The sequence below is a fragment of the Rattus norvegicus genome, chromosome 4, assembly GCF_036323735.1.
Source record: "Rattus norvegicus strain BN/NHsdMcwi chromosome 4, GRCr8, whole genome shotgun sequence".
Taxonomy (NCBI): Eukaryota; Metazoa; Chordata; class Mammalia; order Rodentia; family Muridae; genus Rattus; species Rattus norvegicus.
The window spans coordinates 89,470,908-89,486,741 of NC_086022.1; the positions used below are offsets into that span (position 1 = coordinate 89,470,908).

The window sequence follows — 15,834 nt, forward strand, 5'->3', positions numbered from 1 at the left end:
TTTTGATAAAGTTGTGCATTTGATACAACAAAAGCACAGATTTTAAACTATCAAATCAGTTAATAATTAGCAGAATAATTAGCTCCCTGATTTTGGAAGTCACTCTAAGTCAAAAATTACCAGGACAGTGCTCTTTAACAGCACCAAGAAAATGAACTATTTCACAAAATTTACAGTACAGAATGGGAAACATTCTAAAGATCATTATTTCTATACAGTTGTTGACATAAATACATTCATGTTCCTGGTCCCAAACTACTGAGATAAATTCCTGACTGATGTACTTTTCCTGACAATCTTTGTCATGTCCAAAGACGCTGAATGACTTCACTTAAGTTCTAAATTAAGTATAATCCTTTGCCTGGATTCTAAACTTAGAATTCTGATTCACTGAAGTTTGAAAAACAAGTACATCTGCCACTGTAGATGAAGAAGAGCTGGGCTGGGAGCCTGTGCAGTGACAAAGTGTAACAGTTTGGGATTCATTTTATTTATTTATTTATTTATTTATTTATTTATTTATTTATTTTACTATTCATGTAACATAAGGAGATGCTTGAGGTGTAGAGTCTCTTAAAACAACTGCTGTGGGAAGAATGTTTAGCACAGACCCCAAAAGTTCACATCTAAGAAGTTAAAACTGATGTGGCAATAACTTAGATATCAGGCTTTTAGTGGATCATTCTGGACTCACTCAATATGATGCCAGCATCGATAAATCATACATAAATGGCACCTACCCTTGGAGTCTTTTCATGAGCTTTGGAACCACTAGATAGCAAGCTAACTAGAAACAGAAAAGGCATGGTGTTTTATGTGGGAAACAAACAAGTAAGCAAACAAACAAACCAAAACCAAAGAAACCAAACAAATAAACAAGCCAAACCCAAACCCAAAAGCTATTGGGAGAATTCCCAGAATCGGGTATGGATGCATTTTCAAACTGCTATCCCATTCAATGTCTAAACTGAATGTTCTCATGAGCAATCCAATTTCTTCTACTTCCTAATCCCTTAAAGTGGCTGATTACTGAAAAATTAACATAATTTACATATTCATCTTCATCTTTAAATGGAGTCTCAATTAAGACAGGAGATTTTTTTAAAAGTGTTTCTTAGATACTGGAAACTACAGAAAAAAATGGTAAGTGGTAAGAATTGGATTCCACTCTGTCTAGAAATTAGGAAAACCATTTGTGGGGACTTAAAGTAAAAGCACAGAGGTGGAAGAGGAACAGCCACCAGTGAAAATAGAACGCTAAGCAAATCTTTCAGGAACTCAGATTTTTCCTGAGGCTTCATACTGCACAAAGTGCTACTCGAAGAAGTCTTCTTTGAGAACAGGAAGGAAGTGATGCTAGCTTCCTCTCTGTCCTCTTATAAAGTGCTGTCCTTACTTGAGTGGCCTCTGTTTGTCCTTGCTTGGGCACTGAACACGGGCCATGACAACCGGGCGGTGAGGCGCCCCATGTTGTTCTGCTGTTTAGATTTTGAGGTTGATCCCACTCAGGAACAGAAAACAAACAACACGAAAGCACACACAGTCCTTACGCTTTTTGGAAAATGAGCGTAAAAGTTTACAATCAGTTTGTAGCTAAATGTTGGTGGCTGTAATTTGAGGAGCTATTTACAATTCTGTCTTAAAGCCTAAGCAGCCGCTTTGCAATTTTCTGCCTGTGTTTGTTACCAAGCATGCAACACAGAGCCTGTAGAAACACAAGTTACCTTCTTCCAAGGAGAAATGGCTTTCTTTGACCGAAGAAGAGGTGCAAATATGCACGAGCTTAACCAATGCTGAATGGTGTTTTCTGTCCAGCAAAATAGAGAGACAAAATATTTTCCAAGATTTAAGATTTTTTTATTCCAATATCAGAGGAAAGCCTTTCATCTTCTCTTCCTCCTCTTCTTTCTTCTTCCTTTTTCTCCTCATTGGCATCTCTTTCTTCCTCTTCCTTTCCCCTTCATCCTGCTCCCTGCCTTCCCCTCTGGTGGTACTCCACCTGAACCTAGACACTGGGTTCCTGACCTCAGCAAGTACTCTGCCAGTTAGCTAAGCCTCAGGGATAGCTATCATTTTCTTTACTGTGGGTGGAAATCTTAAACATATTGTGTGTGTGTGTGTGTGTGTGTGTGTGTGTGTGTGTGTGTGTGTGTGTAATTCACTACTTGGAAAATATACACAGAAATCCAACACCCCTGAACTTCAGGATGTGACCCTATGTAGGAACTGGGACTTTAGAAGGTAGCCAAGTTGAAATACAGCCATTAAGCCTTGAGTCAGCATGAGTGTGTCATTAGGAGAAAAGGGAAACATGAATGGAGACAGGGAAACACTTGGAAATATGGTGTGGAAAATTTTTCCTGCAGTAAGGGAAAAGGCACCCTAGTGCATATCACTGCCTCACTTCTACAGAGAGAATGGCCAGCAAACCCGAGGTCTACAGATCTTTTACACTCTAGGACAATCTATTTCTGCCATTCTAAGCTCCTGGGGGCTATGATACTTAGTTACATGAGTCTTCATCAACCTATATACTAACTCAAATGTTTGTTCCTTTTGTTTGCTTGTTTTTTTTTCAAGTTCTTCTTAATTTGAACATGCCCAACTTTGCAAAAGGGTAAGCCCTTGAAGACACTGGATCACACAGATAATGGATTTCTTTTCCAAGCATGAACTTAAGAATCCATCAAGGTGCTCACTCCACTGAAATACTCTCACATGTTTCCTACTATTATATATTCACATACATACATACATACATACATAATACATACATACATACATACATACACACACACACACATACACTAGCACAAATGTCATCAAGTTGTCCTTGCTTTGCTTGAATATGTTCCATTTTATGAGCTGTAAAATAGTTGTACAAATATAAAATAGAAGAATGCAAAATGAACATCTTAACCTGTTAGCTGGCTGTATGATGCCAACAGGTTATGGCTGAGAGTGTAGAAGCAGACCTCTGAAATGCTGCAGTCCCTTAGGTCTATGTGACATGAAAACACTTGGAAACATGGTGTGTAAAGTTTTCCTGCAGTGTGCATACTAAGGGAAGGTTCCTGAATTAAGATCTGCTCATAAAGGAAGTCATCTTCCTTGTCAGCACCTCAGCCAGAACCATCCTGAGCCAAAAACTAAAACAGCATTTGTTGACTATGTATGGAGCAAGAAGAGAAGTGTAGAAGGCTGGTTCAAATATACCCAGTGGTAGACATAATGACATAGTTCTGGAAGGCCATCGGGACAGACAGGATGGCTCCAAGTCTCTTGTAGCCTCTCTTGACTGCATGCAAGACTGTTAGGAGCATAACTCAGAAGCCTGTGAAGGAGGCCCTTCTGCTTGCTTCTTACGAACTCCTTACTCGACGACTGCAACATTCTATATAACTTGTACTGTCTTCGGCAATCAAGCTAGAAATGTGGCTCAGTTGGTAGAGTGCTTGCCTAGCATGTACAAAGCTTGGGGTTCAGCTCCCAGACCTCGAATAAAGCCGGGTGTGACAGACAGCACATGCCTACAATTCCATTACTCAGGACAATGTAGTCAGGATCAACAGTTCAAGACTTTTCTGCATGAGAAGTTTGAGGGCAGCTTGGTCAATGGAACATGTTGTATTAAAAAAATTGAAGAACTATTTATTACTTCTATAAGGAACTAAGAACTGTCTCATTCTATTCCAGTTCTATTCTATTCCCACACACTCTGTTCAGCTCTGGTTGTCTGTTTAACAGCTTGCATTCTCTAAGAAATCGAGCAGGTTGAGGGTAGCTGCGTGTGACAAGAAGGGAGTGGAACTCTTATGCAGGTGTGGGGAGGTAGGAATGTCTTTTCCATTTCCTTACATCTCTCCCTCCAGTCAGAAGGTGAAAAGTAAACCACAACCATCTGCTAACTGGGTTGACACTGTTTTTTCCCAGGAGTTTGCACTGAGATTTCTTTAAAAGCCACAACAGGACCTCTCACTCTTGGCACAGTCTTTAGATTGCATTAAGAAGCCAAATGTTCTTTTTAAAGTTTATTTTTCCCTTCTCTTTGTTCAGGCACTTTGTTCATGCATGCACCCTTCCTCTGAAAGCCTGTCCATGTCTCTTGCTTCTGGCTATTTCAGTCTCACCACAACACTCTTCCATAGTGGCACTCCCAGTCCCTGCTGTCCACGCTAATTCACCCTCAGCCTTTTCTGCTTCCCCTCTGCCTTGGGGTAAAATCCAAAAGCTGATGAAGCCTGGCGCATCGAATCCCTCCCACTTCAGCCCTCCCTGCTTCTGGAACAAGACTTCTGTCACAGGACTTTGTAACCTCCTTTCGCACACATTGTTCCTCCTTCCCACCCCACACCTCTCTCTGCTTAGTGAAAGTTTTGAGTCTTATCTCAAGGGCCATCCAATCTGGGGAGGCTTTGCCAGGACCCTGGAAGGGAGCCGCTTCTTCAGCTCCAGGTTCCCAGACACTGCTCGCAGCTTCACAGCAGTTCACAGTGGTGTAAGTCGGTTCTCAAGTTTGTCTCCCAACAGGGATGTGTCTTTATCTGAGTGCCCCAGCACCTAGCCAGGTGCCTAGTATACCTTATGTGCCCAGTAAATGGTTGATGAATGGGAACAGCATGTAGATTTGGCCAACTGTTCAAACAAAGCTTTTGTTAAATATTTTTAAGATGTACACTGTTTATCATTTGTGAGATTAGTTTAGACAATTAGAACATTCGTAGGAAACTATAGGCTGACTACTTTAAATGATCTCGTCCTTTTTTTTTTTTTTTTTTGCAAAAGTTAGTGGGATTTGACTACAGTCTTATTTCCTTCCATCCTTACTTAAGGAAAAAAAGACAACAGTGCCTTTTCTCCCGCTGCACAATTAGAGGCGGGAGCTGTGTCATCACACCTGCAATGTAAACACTACTCTGTGCTGTGTGGAGAACACAGAAGAGGGTATATTCAGGCAAGGTGATGTTTGAATATGGCCTCACCAGTGTTTGTTCTGGCTTGAGAACAGGAAAAGGAAACAATTTCACTTGACTGAAAAATCCAAAGGTTGTTTGGAACTTAAAGAAAGTCTTCTGGCTGTGTCTCTCAGGAGCCAGAATACAGCAAATACAGAGGCGAATGCCAGCAGCAAACCACTGAACTGAGAATAGGACCCCCGTTGAAGGAATCAGAGAAAGAACTGGAAGATCTTGAAGGGGCTCGAGACCCCATATGAACAACAATGCCAAGCAACCAGAGCTTCCAGGGACTAAGCCACTACCTAAAGACTATACATGGACTGACCCTGGACTCTGACCTCATAGGTAGCAATGAATATCCTAGTAAGAGCACCAGTGGAAGGGGAAGCCCTGGGTCCTGGTAAGACTGAACCCCCAGTGAAGGTGATTGTTGGGGGGAGGGAGGTAATGGGGGGAGGATGGGGAGGGGAACACCCATAGAGAAGGGGAGGGGGAGGGCGGCAATGGGGGGAGGGTTGGGAGGGGAACACCCATAAGGAAGGGGAGTGGGGAGGGGGATGTTTGCCCGGAAACCGGGAAAGGGAATAACACTCGAAATGTATATAAGAAATACTCAAGTTAATAAAAAAAGAAAGAAAGAAAGAAAGTCTTAGTTTATTTCAAAGAGTTTTTCAATGCAGCTAGAAGATCTTGTGAGCCATTGAGGCCTTGCCTAGGGATGTGATGGCTACTGTTCTTCCTCAATAACAATACCCAGGGCCCCTCAGCGAGGCAGCCAGTTAGAGTGCAAAACCTGCAGCAGCTTAACCATCAACAGCTGAGCCTAGTTATTAAACAAATATTTTTTGGAATATTAGTTATTAAGTTAAAATATATTCAACTCTAGTCACTGAAACACAACAGTAGGTAGATATTTCCAGAGAGAAGACAGAAAGAGTAACAAGGTTCTTCCAACATTTGCTATTAGTACAAAACTTCAGTGCTTTGTTAACAGAGTTTTAATAGGTATATCATCTCCCAAATGGTAAAATCTGCATGGAAAGATGATGAAAGGTATGCAGAAGGCACTGCCAATCATTCTCTCACTGCCATTCCCCCTCCTCCCTCACCCCTCCACTGCTCCTTCCTCCTGGGGAGGACCGCCCAGGTAACTTGAAGCACTGCTGTGATTCTGTACTAGGTTTAAGTGGTGCGCAGCACAGGGGAATGAGTGTGAGCTCTGCACTGACCTGCACAGTCACTCACGTTGAAAGACTACTGTTTGCTAGAAGCACTGACAAGTGCCAAAGATACAAGGCTCCTAAGATATCATGCAAACCCCTCAAAATCCAGGCAAGTTTAAACAACTACTGCTGACTGAAAGCTCATTGCCCGCCAGGCTTTTGTTCCAAGAGTTTATACACATTGTCTCCTTCACTCCTCAGACATCCTCAGAGAAAAGTATTGATGATCAGACTCAAATCAATCAGTGTCAAATGATATAAACACATCCAAGGAAGGCCAATACGCTGTGAAAGCTCAGATGCTGTCTGTCTGTCCCGTCTGTTTCTAACCCTTGGTCTCTGTAGCACTGTGCTGCCTGGCAGGTTTGGTGGGACTTTTGAAGCAAGCCACGCTGAATTCCAATGTCCACATAGGCATTAGAGGGGGAAATAGGGTGGATAGAAGGAGAACTATTCACATGGTGGCAAGATAATGGGCTTCGGAGGCCACCGGAAGCAAAGGGAAGCAACAAAGTGCTGACCGGAAGCAGCGCGCAGTAAGCAGCAGTGGCACCAGACACCCATGGGAGATGGGCACCTGAATATCTGTTAAGTAAAGAGATGAAAGTGAATAGAAGTCACTTAGAAAAACACCACAGTGTGTGAGTGCACTGCGTGAGGGTGTGAGTGGTCTGCTCAGTGTATGGGGGTGTGAGTGGTCTGTGCAGTGTGTGAGGGTGTGAGTGGTCTGCGCAGTGTGTGAGGGTGTGAGTGGTCTGCGCAGTGTGTGAGGGTGAGTGGTCTGTGCAGTGTGTGAGGGTGTGAGTGGTCTGTGCAGTGTGTGAGGGTGTGAGTGGTCTGTGCAGTGTGTGAGGGTGTGAGTGGTCTGCGCAGTGTGTGAGGGTGTGAGTGGTCTGCGCAGTGTGTGAGGGTGTGAGTGGACTGCTCAGTGTGTGAGGGTGTGAGTGGTCTGCTCAGTGTGTGAGGGTGTGAGTGGTCTGCTCAGTGTGTGAGGGTGTGAGTGGACTGCTCAGTGTGTGAGGGTGTGAGTGGTCTGCTCAGTGTGTGAGGGTGTGAGTGGTCTGTGCAGTGTGTGAGGGTGTGAGTGGTCTGTGCAGTGTGTGAGGGTGTGAGTGGTCTGTGCAGTGTGTGAGGGTGTGAGTGGTCTGTGCAGTGTGTGAGGGTGTGAGTGGTCTGCTCAGTGTGTGAGGGTGTGAGTGGTCTGCTCAGTGTGTGAGGGTGTGAGTGGTCTGCTCAGTGTGTGAGGGTGTGAGTGGTCTGTGCAGTGTGTGAGGGTGTGAGTGGTCTGCTCAGTGTGTGAGGGTGTGAGTGGTCTGCTCAGTGTGTGAGGGTGAGTGGTCTGTGCAGTGTGTGAGGGTGTGAGTGGTCTGTGCAGTGTGTGAGGGTGTGAGTGGTCTGTGCAGTGTGTGAGGGTGTGAGTGGCCTGTGCAGTGTGTGAGGGTGTGAGTGGTCTGTGCAGTGTGTGAGGGTGTGAGTGGTCTGTGCAGTGTGTGAGGGTGTGAGCAGTGCGTTCTGGCCATAGTCTGGTTCCTAAATTGGTTTCAGGGCTCATTTTGATAGTGCAGGAACTCTGTTGCACCCCCATTTTGCTCACTTCCTTTGCAAAGCTGCTCTTTGCTTTAGCTCCATTCATTCCATATGAGGTGACCAAGTCTATCCGGCCCTTCATGTTAGTTCTTGGTAAAGTTGTTTTCTGAGTTTTATTCTTAATTTCTGTTTTATGCTTTCCGAAGCCCAGGTCTTAGGAGCTTTAGTTCTGCTCAACTCTCAACCCCTGCCACTTTCTACTCCTATTTAATTGCATAGGTGCTCTAACTTAAAACCCTCTAAAGCTTAAAGCCCTCTAAGGCTTCCACTTACCTTTTTAACTACAGTTAACTAGGCCCACTCTCCCCAAGGCCCACTCTCCCCACTAACACATCCTTTTCAAGCTGAGCCTAAACAACTTGTGTTTGAGAGGATTCGTGTAAGATTATAATGGATTTGATCTTAAAACATGACGAGGAATGGTTGCTTTTCTTCCTGGGATACAGTATTCGTTGGTTTGTTAATAATTATAAATCTGTTGTCGATGAAGGAAACCAAACTGGTTTTAGAGTGCAGTCTCAAGGTGATGATGTGGGATTTAGAAGGAATATTAAACGTGAAGCCTTAAAAAAAACCCTCATAACTCAAGAGAGTCATTCAGAGCTTTTAAAGTGTATGAAAAGTGTATGAATGTATACTTTGACCCCAATAAGTTCATCTGCCATCTTTATGCATACAATGAATGCTGCAGTCTCCTCCAGTGAACCCCTACCGGGTTGTGTATTCTAAAAACACTTCATACAATTTGGAATTTGGGGTCCCATTTTGGTGTGTTTATTGAAGAGAATGAAGTCCAAACGCAACCCAGCTCCTACGAGTGCCCTGGTGCGTAGCTGATCATTCATGCTGCTGATGAAGAGTTTCTCCCAACATAAAACTGCGCTCCTGGACTAGGAGTGAGAGAATCTAAGTACTCCCTCACACCAATTAGCTCTTTTGAACAAGTCTTCTTCATGTTAGAACACAATAGGAGAGAAATAATTCCAGACGGCTGGCTATAGAACAAGCTCACTCATAGAAAGAACTAGAAGAGAACATTGAATTTTGATAAGCATGGAAAATAGTGCTTTTGTTTTTCCTAAATTGACAGTTATAATAGTTACAGGAACTGAGCTCAAAAGTGCTTAAGGAAAATATTGACGTATTCTAACAGAGGTAACCTTTCAAATGTTTTTCCTTGTACTATATATGCACATAACAATTAACTGAATATATTATTTGCAATATTTGGGTATAAGAATATTTCTATCCTTTGTAATGGAAACCCCATGTGGAGAACAATGTTCTGATGTTTCCACTAATATTGCCTATGGTCTTCAGGTCAAGCGATTAGTGAGCATGGCACAGGGAGTCATCTATGGCCACAGAATTACTAGCAGAGTGTGTATGTCACACACCTCCAAGCTTCTGAGAACAGGGTAAGCAGGTCGCTTCCCTTCATAACTTAGTGGGTTTTGTCTTTGGGGTAACAATGTCTTCCCCCTCAACTCTGCTGTTAATCCCTCACACACCATGATCATCAGTTCTGTATAGAAATGATTTTTATTTACATATCTGGGTAACGATTTTGCATGTGTTTTTATGTCCTTGACTAGGCAACTATTTTGTTTCCCTAGTTTGAGTTTAGCCACATGGGAAATAAAAGAGATTTAGAAAACCCCTAAGGATTCCTTTGGCACTCAAGTAGAGACCTTTTTCCCCTAGAATTCTTCAAACCTACTTCTGCATATAAGTAAAATTCATTATGCAAATATATGAAGCTGTAAACATTAAGAAAAAAAGAAGGAAAGATCCATGAACTATAGAACAGATTGTCAAATTTTGATATATCTATGAATCAGAATAATATTCAGTCATAAAAAAGGAGCTAAGAGCTAGTACTTGCTATACATAATGTGGATGAAGTTTGAAAACATCGAAGGGAAAGAAGTCAATAAGATGATGCTACACGTGATGCCAGCATACCATTCTGTTTATGCATCAGAGAAGAGAGGTCCTCAGAAACAGGGTATGAGAGGGGACTTAGCAGGGAGCTGAGGCTGAAAGGTAAACAGTGCTTCCCTTTCTAGGTGATGAAATGTCTACAGCTGATGCACAGTTCTGCGAATTGCTGAAAGCTATTGGATCACGTGCTTTAGATGGGTGAAATGTGTGATATGCAAGTGTTATTTCGATAAATTTGACTGAAAGTTATTTTTAGTTCCTTTAATTTTTTTTCCTAGTTCTTCTTAAGGGAAGACTAGTTGTTCATTAAGAAGTTTCCATGTAATACAGACTATTGTCAGTTGATTCTCACTGCCACATGCAAAATATATGTACACAGGAATGAAGCAGGTGAAAAGGTTTTGTGTTCCAAGGAATTTAGTTTGATGTTATTTGCACACACGTGTGTGTGTGTGTGTGTGTGTGTGTGTGTGTGTGTGAGAGAGAGAGAGAGAGAGAGAGAGAGAGACAGAGAGAGAGACAGAGACAGAGAGGAGAGAAGAGATAGAGAGAAAGGAGAGACAGAGAGAAATAGAGAAAGAGAGGCTGAGTGTGAGGGTGTGCATGACTGCAGAAGTTGTAGTAATATGGCACACCAGGTGTCATTAGAAAGCAACAGTGCTCTCTGCCTTCTTGCTTTGAGACAGAGTTTCTCACTGGTCCTATAGGTGGTTGTTTTCAGTTAAGCTGGGTCTCAGAATTTGCCATTCTTTGTCACCCAGTGCTTGGGTTACCCACACGCACAGCCATGCCTTGCTTTAAACACAAGTGCTGAGGTTCCTAACTCAGGCCCTCACACTTGCTCAACCCCAAGCACTAAATGCTGAATATCTCCACCTTCTCAACGTGCCTTGACACAACACATCCTGGCTTTAGGTGTTGTTTTTTGAGAAAGGGTCAAAAGATCTATTATCTCTGTGTGCCCTGGAGCTCACTTTGCAGAGCAGGGTGGCCTTGAACTCACAGAGACCCTCCTGTCTCTACCTCCCAAGGGTTGGGATTAAAGAGATGTACCACTCTGTCTGGCCAAATTACCTTCTCTACATGAGCAGTTGGCAAACATGTCTTCTCTATGGGTAAGGAAGTTACCACATAGTGAGAATAGGCCTGTTCTTCTTTCAGATTTGTTACTATTAAACACAGGCTATATCATCAATAAAGAATAAATTCAGACATACAACCCACCCAGGTCTGATGTGAGGTAGCTTTTAACTCCTTAAAATCTGCTGGCAGGCAGGGCGTGCATGCCAGTCAAGTTAGGCATCACCCATCACCTCCACAAGCAGCAGGGGGCTCTCTAACATCACACAGTAGCCCGGGAGCAGGCTCCATGTGACTTAGATTTTTACCAGTGAACTCAAGCGTCATCCCACTGTCAATGTTGATGTGCTTGCTGAAGTGTACTCGTAAGACCAACATATATTCCACTGATAGGAAGTTTCGGCAAAATTTTAAATGTTGAATCATTGGTACATGCTAATTAATTATGTTGCTTTAAGTCTTCCTTGAAGTTCACTGAAACATGGATTTCTTTCGGGTTTCACTATCGGAAAACTAATATTCATGAGCATACACTAGCTATTGTGATGTTCTGGATGAAGGGATGAAAACGAGACTTCCATAGACATCATGAACCTCTGCTTCTCAGTAAACCAACAAGACCCACACTCTATGCTTACCCAAGCATGAAGATGCCTGTACATTTAAAAGAGGAAGCAAATCCCTACCTTTCATGGTCTTCCACATCACCCTTCGTGGAGATAAACTGACTTACGGGCTACTGGGAAGTTAATCTAGCAAATCAGGTACTACTATGAAAACTGAGTTTGTCAAGGTCTAGATAAACCCTTTGTATCTGGGCCTGCTACAGTGTGTCTTTCAGGAACTACATTGGCAGAGATCTATACCTACTTACTGTAGGGAAAGCAACACCAAAAGAAGGTGAATCACTCAGAGAGCTGAGCTGTTGGCTGACCTGGGATCTGATAAAAATGCAACCACATTAGTTACTGACGGTGAAAAAAAAATCTCACTTTCTTTTCAATTCTTAACAGGGTTCTGGGGGTTGGGGATTTAGCTCAGTGGTAGAGCGCTTGCCTAGGAAGCGCAAGGCCCTGGGTTCGGTCCCCAGCTCCGGAAAAAAGCAAAAAAAAAAAAGAAATGGAAACAGGGTTCTGCATTTTAATTAGTACCCTCATATTATTTATGCCAGGGACCCTTACAGATAGGGAAGACCATAAAGTGCATTGTTTTATCATGAATGATGTAAATATTTTAGAAGAGGTTGCAGAGGATTGAAGTTCAGTTATCAGCTCCTAATCACGTGTAACTCCAGCCCCAGGGGATCCGATTTTTTTTTTTTGACCTCCAAAGGTACATGCAGACCTCTGTCCCTACACAATTAAAATATAAATAAAAATCTTTAAAAAAAATAAAAATGTGAGACTATTTGATTAAATTTGTTTAGGGCTTAACAAGACTCCATTTTTAATTTAAGTCAGTTGAAATAAGAAATAAGTTGTAAGAAATGAGAACTTTACCTAGGGACAAAATTTGAACACTCAGTCTTTGCAAAGGTCTCACTGGAACCCATGCATGTCTGAGTCAAGGCTATGCTGGAAACTCCACAGAAAACAGAAGAGTGGAAAGGTGCTTTAAATCATTCTCACTTTTTAATTTGGTATGCATTCTCATCCCAGTTATTAATAAGTAGTATAAAAATGTCTTCTACGACTTTGGAAGGTATGGAAAGGAAGGCTAGAAAGTCATCTATGAAAATTATAAGTTAGGTAGACATTACAGTACATGTGTACCCTCTAATAACATCAGACACGTAGATGAGGTTGAATAAAACACAGGGTAAAACGTATTCATCCAGGCGCATCTGTTATTACTCTAATCTTGCTGTGTATTACAGAATTTACCGCATGACATTGCAACCGCCTGGTGATGCTTCTGCATCTTCACTAGTGTGGGACAGTAGAACTTGTATCTTAATCACCTCACTGGTAGGGTAGTAGGGTTTGCTCAAGGAGAAAACATTAAACAGTAAGTTTTGTTTGAACAGTCAAAACTGAAAAGAATACCTCCCATAAGGCCATGATATTTAATATGCTATGTGCCAATGTTAGGCAGCATAGTGTTAGATCGCTACACAGACCAGCTGTCAATAGATTTCTACAAGCTATAATCATTAACTAGAATTTACACCACTATTTTCAATGTAATATTCAGCATGAATTGCTTAACTTGTTTAAAGCTAATATTTTACCCATTTATTTCAATTCAGTTTCAAGCACTCTGAAACCCTGCCTGTGTCTATAAACTCTCTTCTTTGGGTAGATTGAGGATGGGATCCTCAGCAATGGGTTTCATTTCTGTAACAAACATAGAGAACAGCATTGGCCCGAGAGCTGACGAAACACTGCAGGAGCATGAGGGAGTTGGCATAAATACTTAGGCTCACAAGGGACCTCTGTGCAGGAAGCCTCATCATACACCTGGCCACTGTTTTCTGGAAGTTTATAATCAAAAGCAGAAATAAGCTCCCAGTGAAGATCGCCAGGGAATCAATCACTCCCTCCCCTCGAGCTTGGGGGGTGGACATTGAGTGCACGAAAGATCAGGGAGACAAAAGTCATGACTCAGCATTCTTGAATGCACATTGAGATATTCGTAGGTTCACTACAGCAACCGACAATGTACAATCATTTTCAGGAAGTCACATGGTCGTTTTTGCTCTGTATTAGCAGGTTTTCTATAATCAGGCAGCTACAACGGGGCTTGGTAATGGCCAACACTTTTTATCTAAAGCACAACCTGCTTAGAACTCTTCAGGACTGACATTGTAAGGATGTAAGTTCCCGACCTTAAAATCAGATATTAAAACTCCAGAAAGCGCACATTAGTTTTGTGGGTGACTTTTTCACCAAATCAATATAGAATTATGGATTCCTCTACAGAGCACTTCCTTCCCCACTGAAGTATCAATTTTCTGATCGGGTACTCTGAACACCTTATCACATTCCTATTTCAGTGGACAGGACAGGACAGCAAAATCAAAGTCTGCAGGAGCCCCTTTATCATAAGTAATACATTTTTTCATCATAGTTCTGTCGTTAAAACACAAACAATATCCGTGGGATTATTTTTTAAGTAAATCTATCTTACCTAAGTTTTTTCAATAAATCGTCATTACTGCCTGATTTTTTTAAAAATACCATTTTCCATAGAAAAATGTAAATGAAACATATATGTGAAGTCAGATGTCACTGTAATTGCAGCTCAAATGTGACCATATGATTAGCCAAAGTAAGTTTTTAAACTATGAACTGTGACCTTGGGTGGCTCAGACTTTTTGTGGGGACAGGACACAGTCATTTCTGTACTGGCTTTAACACACCAGGACACAGCACTCCTATCTACTTCACCAGTAGTGTGCTTCCAAACAGCCCGGGCTATTTACAGTTACCCTTCTTTATTTGATAGGACTCAGGGACCCCTTCATCACAGTCCCCAGCAGCAATGCCAGAACCCAGTGCTCAATCACTCTTACACAGCATTTGGGGGGGGGGTGTCTTTGCTTTTGTTGTTTTGTTTTTTGTTATTTTCCCCAAGCGTCATTTGGGTCACGAATCTACCTAGAATTATTCAAGGAAAAACCATTGTCCTTAACCTTTATTCCGTTTTCTACAATGCACTTGAAGAGACAAAGTCCTTGCCTAGAGAGCAGATAATCAGATCCATCTCCTGAGCCCTCTGAAGTGCTCTAACAGCCTGGAGACCCGGGAAGCCCATTCAGTTTGCTTTGCTTCGGGTAGCAGAGGTATTGTCTTAAATACACTTCCATTAAAAGAAAACATAACTGAACCCAACAATCACGAGCAACTGCACAAAAGTGTCAGTGAAAGAGAAGTGCACTATTTAAATGTTTCCATCTGGTCTGAGGAAAAAGCACAGCGCAGAACGTTCTGCAAGGTTTGCAGCCTGTTACTAATGATGCCGAGCACTGGCCAAGTACGCTGCCCAGAAAATACCAAACAGCATAAGCGGAGAACACTACCTTCGCAGCGGCATGATTTCACAAGCCATCCTCGTGTGTGAATCTGCACGGGATCCTCGAGTGTCTTCCAGGCAAGCCCTGTGTGCAGGGCCCGCGGAACACACAACCTGATGAAGCTGACACTGCCTCTCCACCTCCAGCTGCAGGCAAGGATATTTATCGGCTGCCTCCACATTTACACTGCAGTCCACTTTGACCTTTTGTTCCAGCGAAGCAGCTGAAACCCAGAGCCAATCAGAGGAGGAGCAGTGGAGTGTGAAAGGCTGCTCCTCCCCCTGATCCTCCTCCTGCTTCTCCCGCTCCTCCTTCTGTCCCCACCCCACTTCGCTCTGCTCGCTGCTTAGTGGGCTTGGCAAGCCCCAGCAACCTGAAACTTTCCTCTGAGAGGTTCCAGACAAGTCTGTCAGTCTGTGAAGAGTAACCAATAACTGCAGGGGAGCCCAGTCCTGCAGGGCTCAAAGTGCAAGAAAGCCAGCAAGGAAATGCATTGTCAAGGACAGACAGCGTTCCTTAAGGTCCTGTTTTTGAGGCCCAAGGGAAGAGTTGGACTGCACTTTGTTTTCCTAAAATAAATAGACAAATAAAAACTACTCAAACAGTAACCAGAGAAGGCTTTTCCAGCCTTTTCCAGATGAAAGAATACCTGGACCCTTGCCCTACCCACATTTTCTTCCCCAGATACTTATTTACACTAGGCTGTGAGCAGTTCCTGGTGACATCACTCACGGGAAGGAGGACACCGTGCCCTAAGAAGGTTCAGGTTCTCAGGAGATCAAAATGTCTACTAGCATGGTTCTTCCGTTTGTTGTTGTTGTTTTTTTATTTCATTAATATGAAGTGAATGTAGCTATTTGCATATTATTTTTTTCTACCCAAAATATCAACTGTACTTGGAAGAGACTTGTTTCTTATTATATATTCTTCTATTTTACAAAACCACTTTTCCAAGAAGGGTTCTAAGTGGTCGTTGGTTATTTTTTATAATTTTGTATTTCACACCTATGTATGTGTATGTATGTAT

The 15,834-nt window shown here is 42.5% G+C and overlaps 1 protein-coding gene across 5 annotated transcripts in view; it reads right to left on the minus strand.

Annotated features, from left to right (window-relative positions):
* Positions 1 to 15,033, minus strand: part of Fam13a (family with sequence similarity 13, member A) — a 99,256-nt gene extending 84,223 nt beyond the window's left edge. For 2 of the 5 annotated variants that reach the window (XM_063286280.1, XM_008762964.4), the window contains exon 1: positions 14,814 to 15,033. In XM_063286280.1, the coding sequence (XP_063142350.1) occupies positions 14,814 to 14,842 (29 nt within the window). In that variant the 5' untranslated portion in view covers positions 14,843 to 15,033. The remainder of the gene's footprint in view (positions 1 to 14,813) is intronic. The other 3 variants (XM_006236586.5, XM_039107803.2, NM_001100862.1) reach the window with 2 other exon arrangements.
* Positions 15,034 to 15,834: the final 801 nt, after the last annotated feature.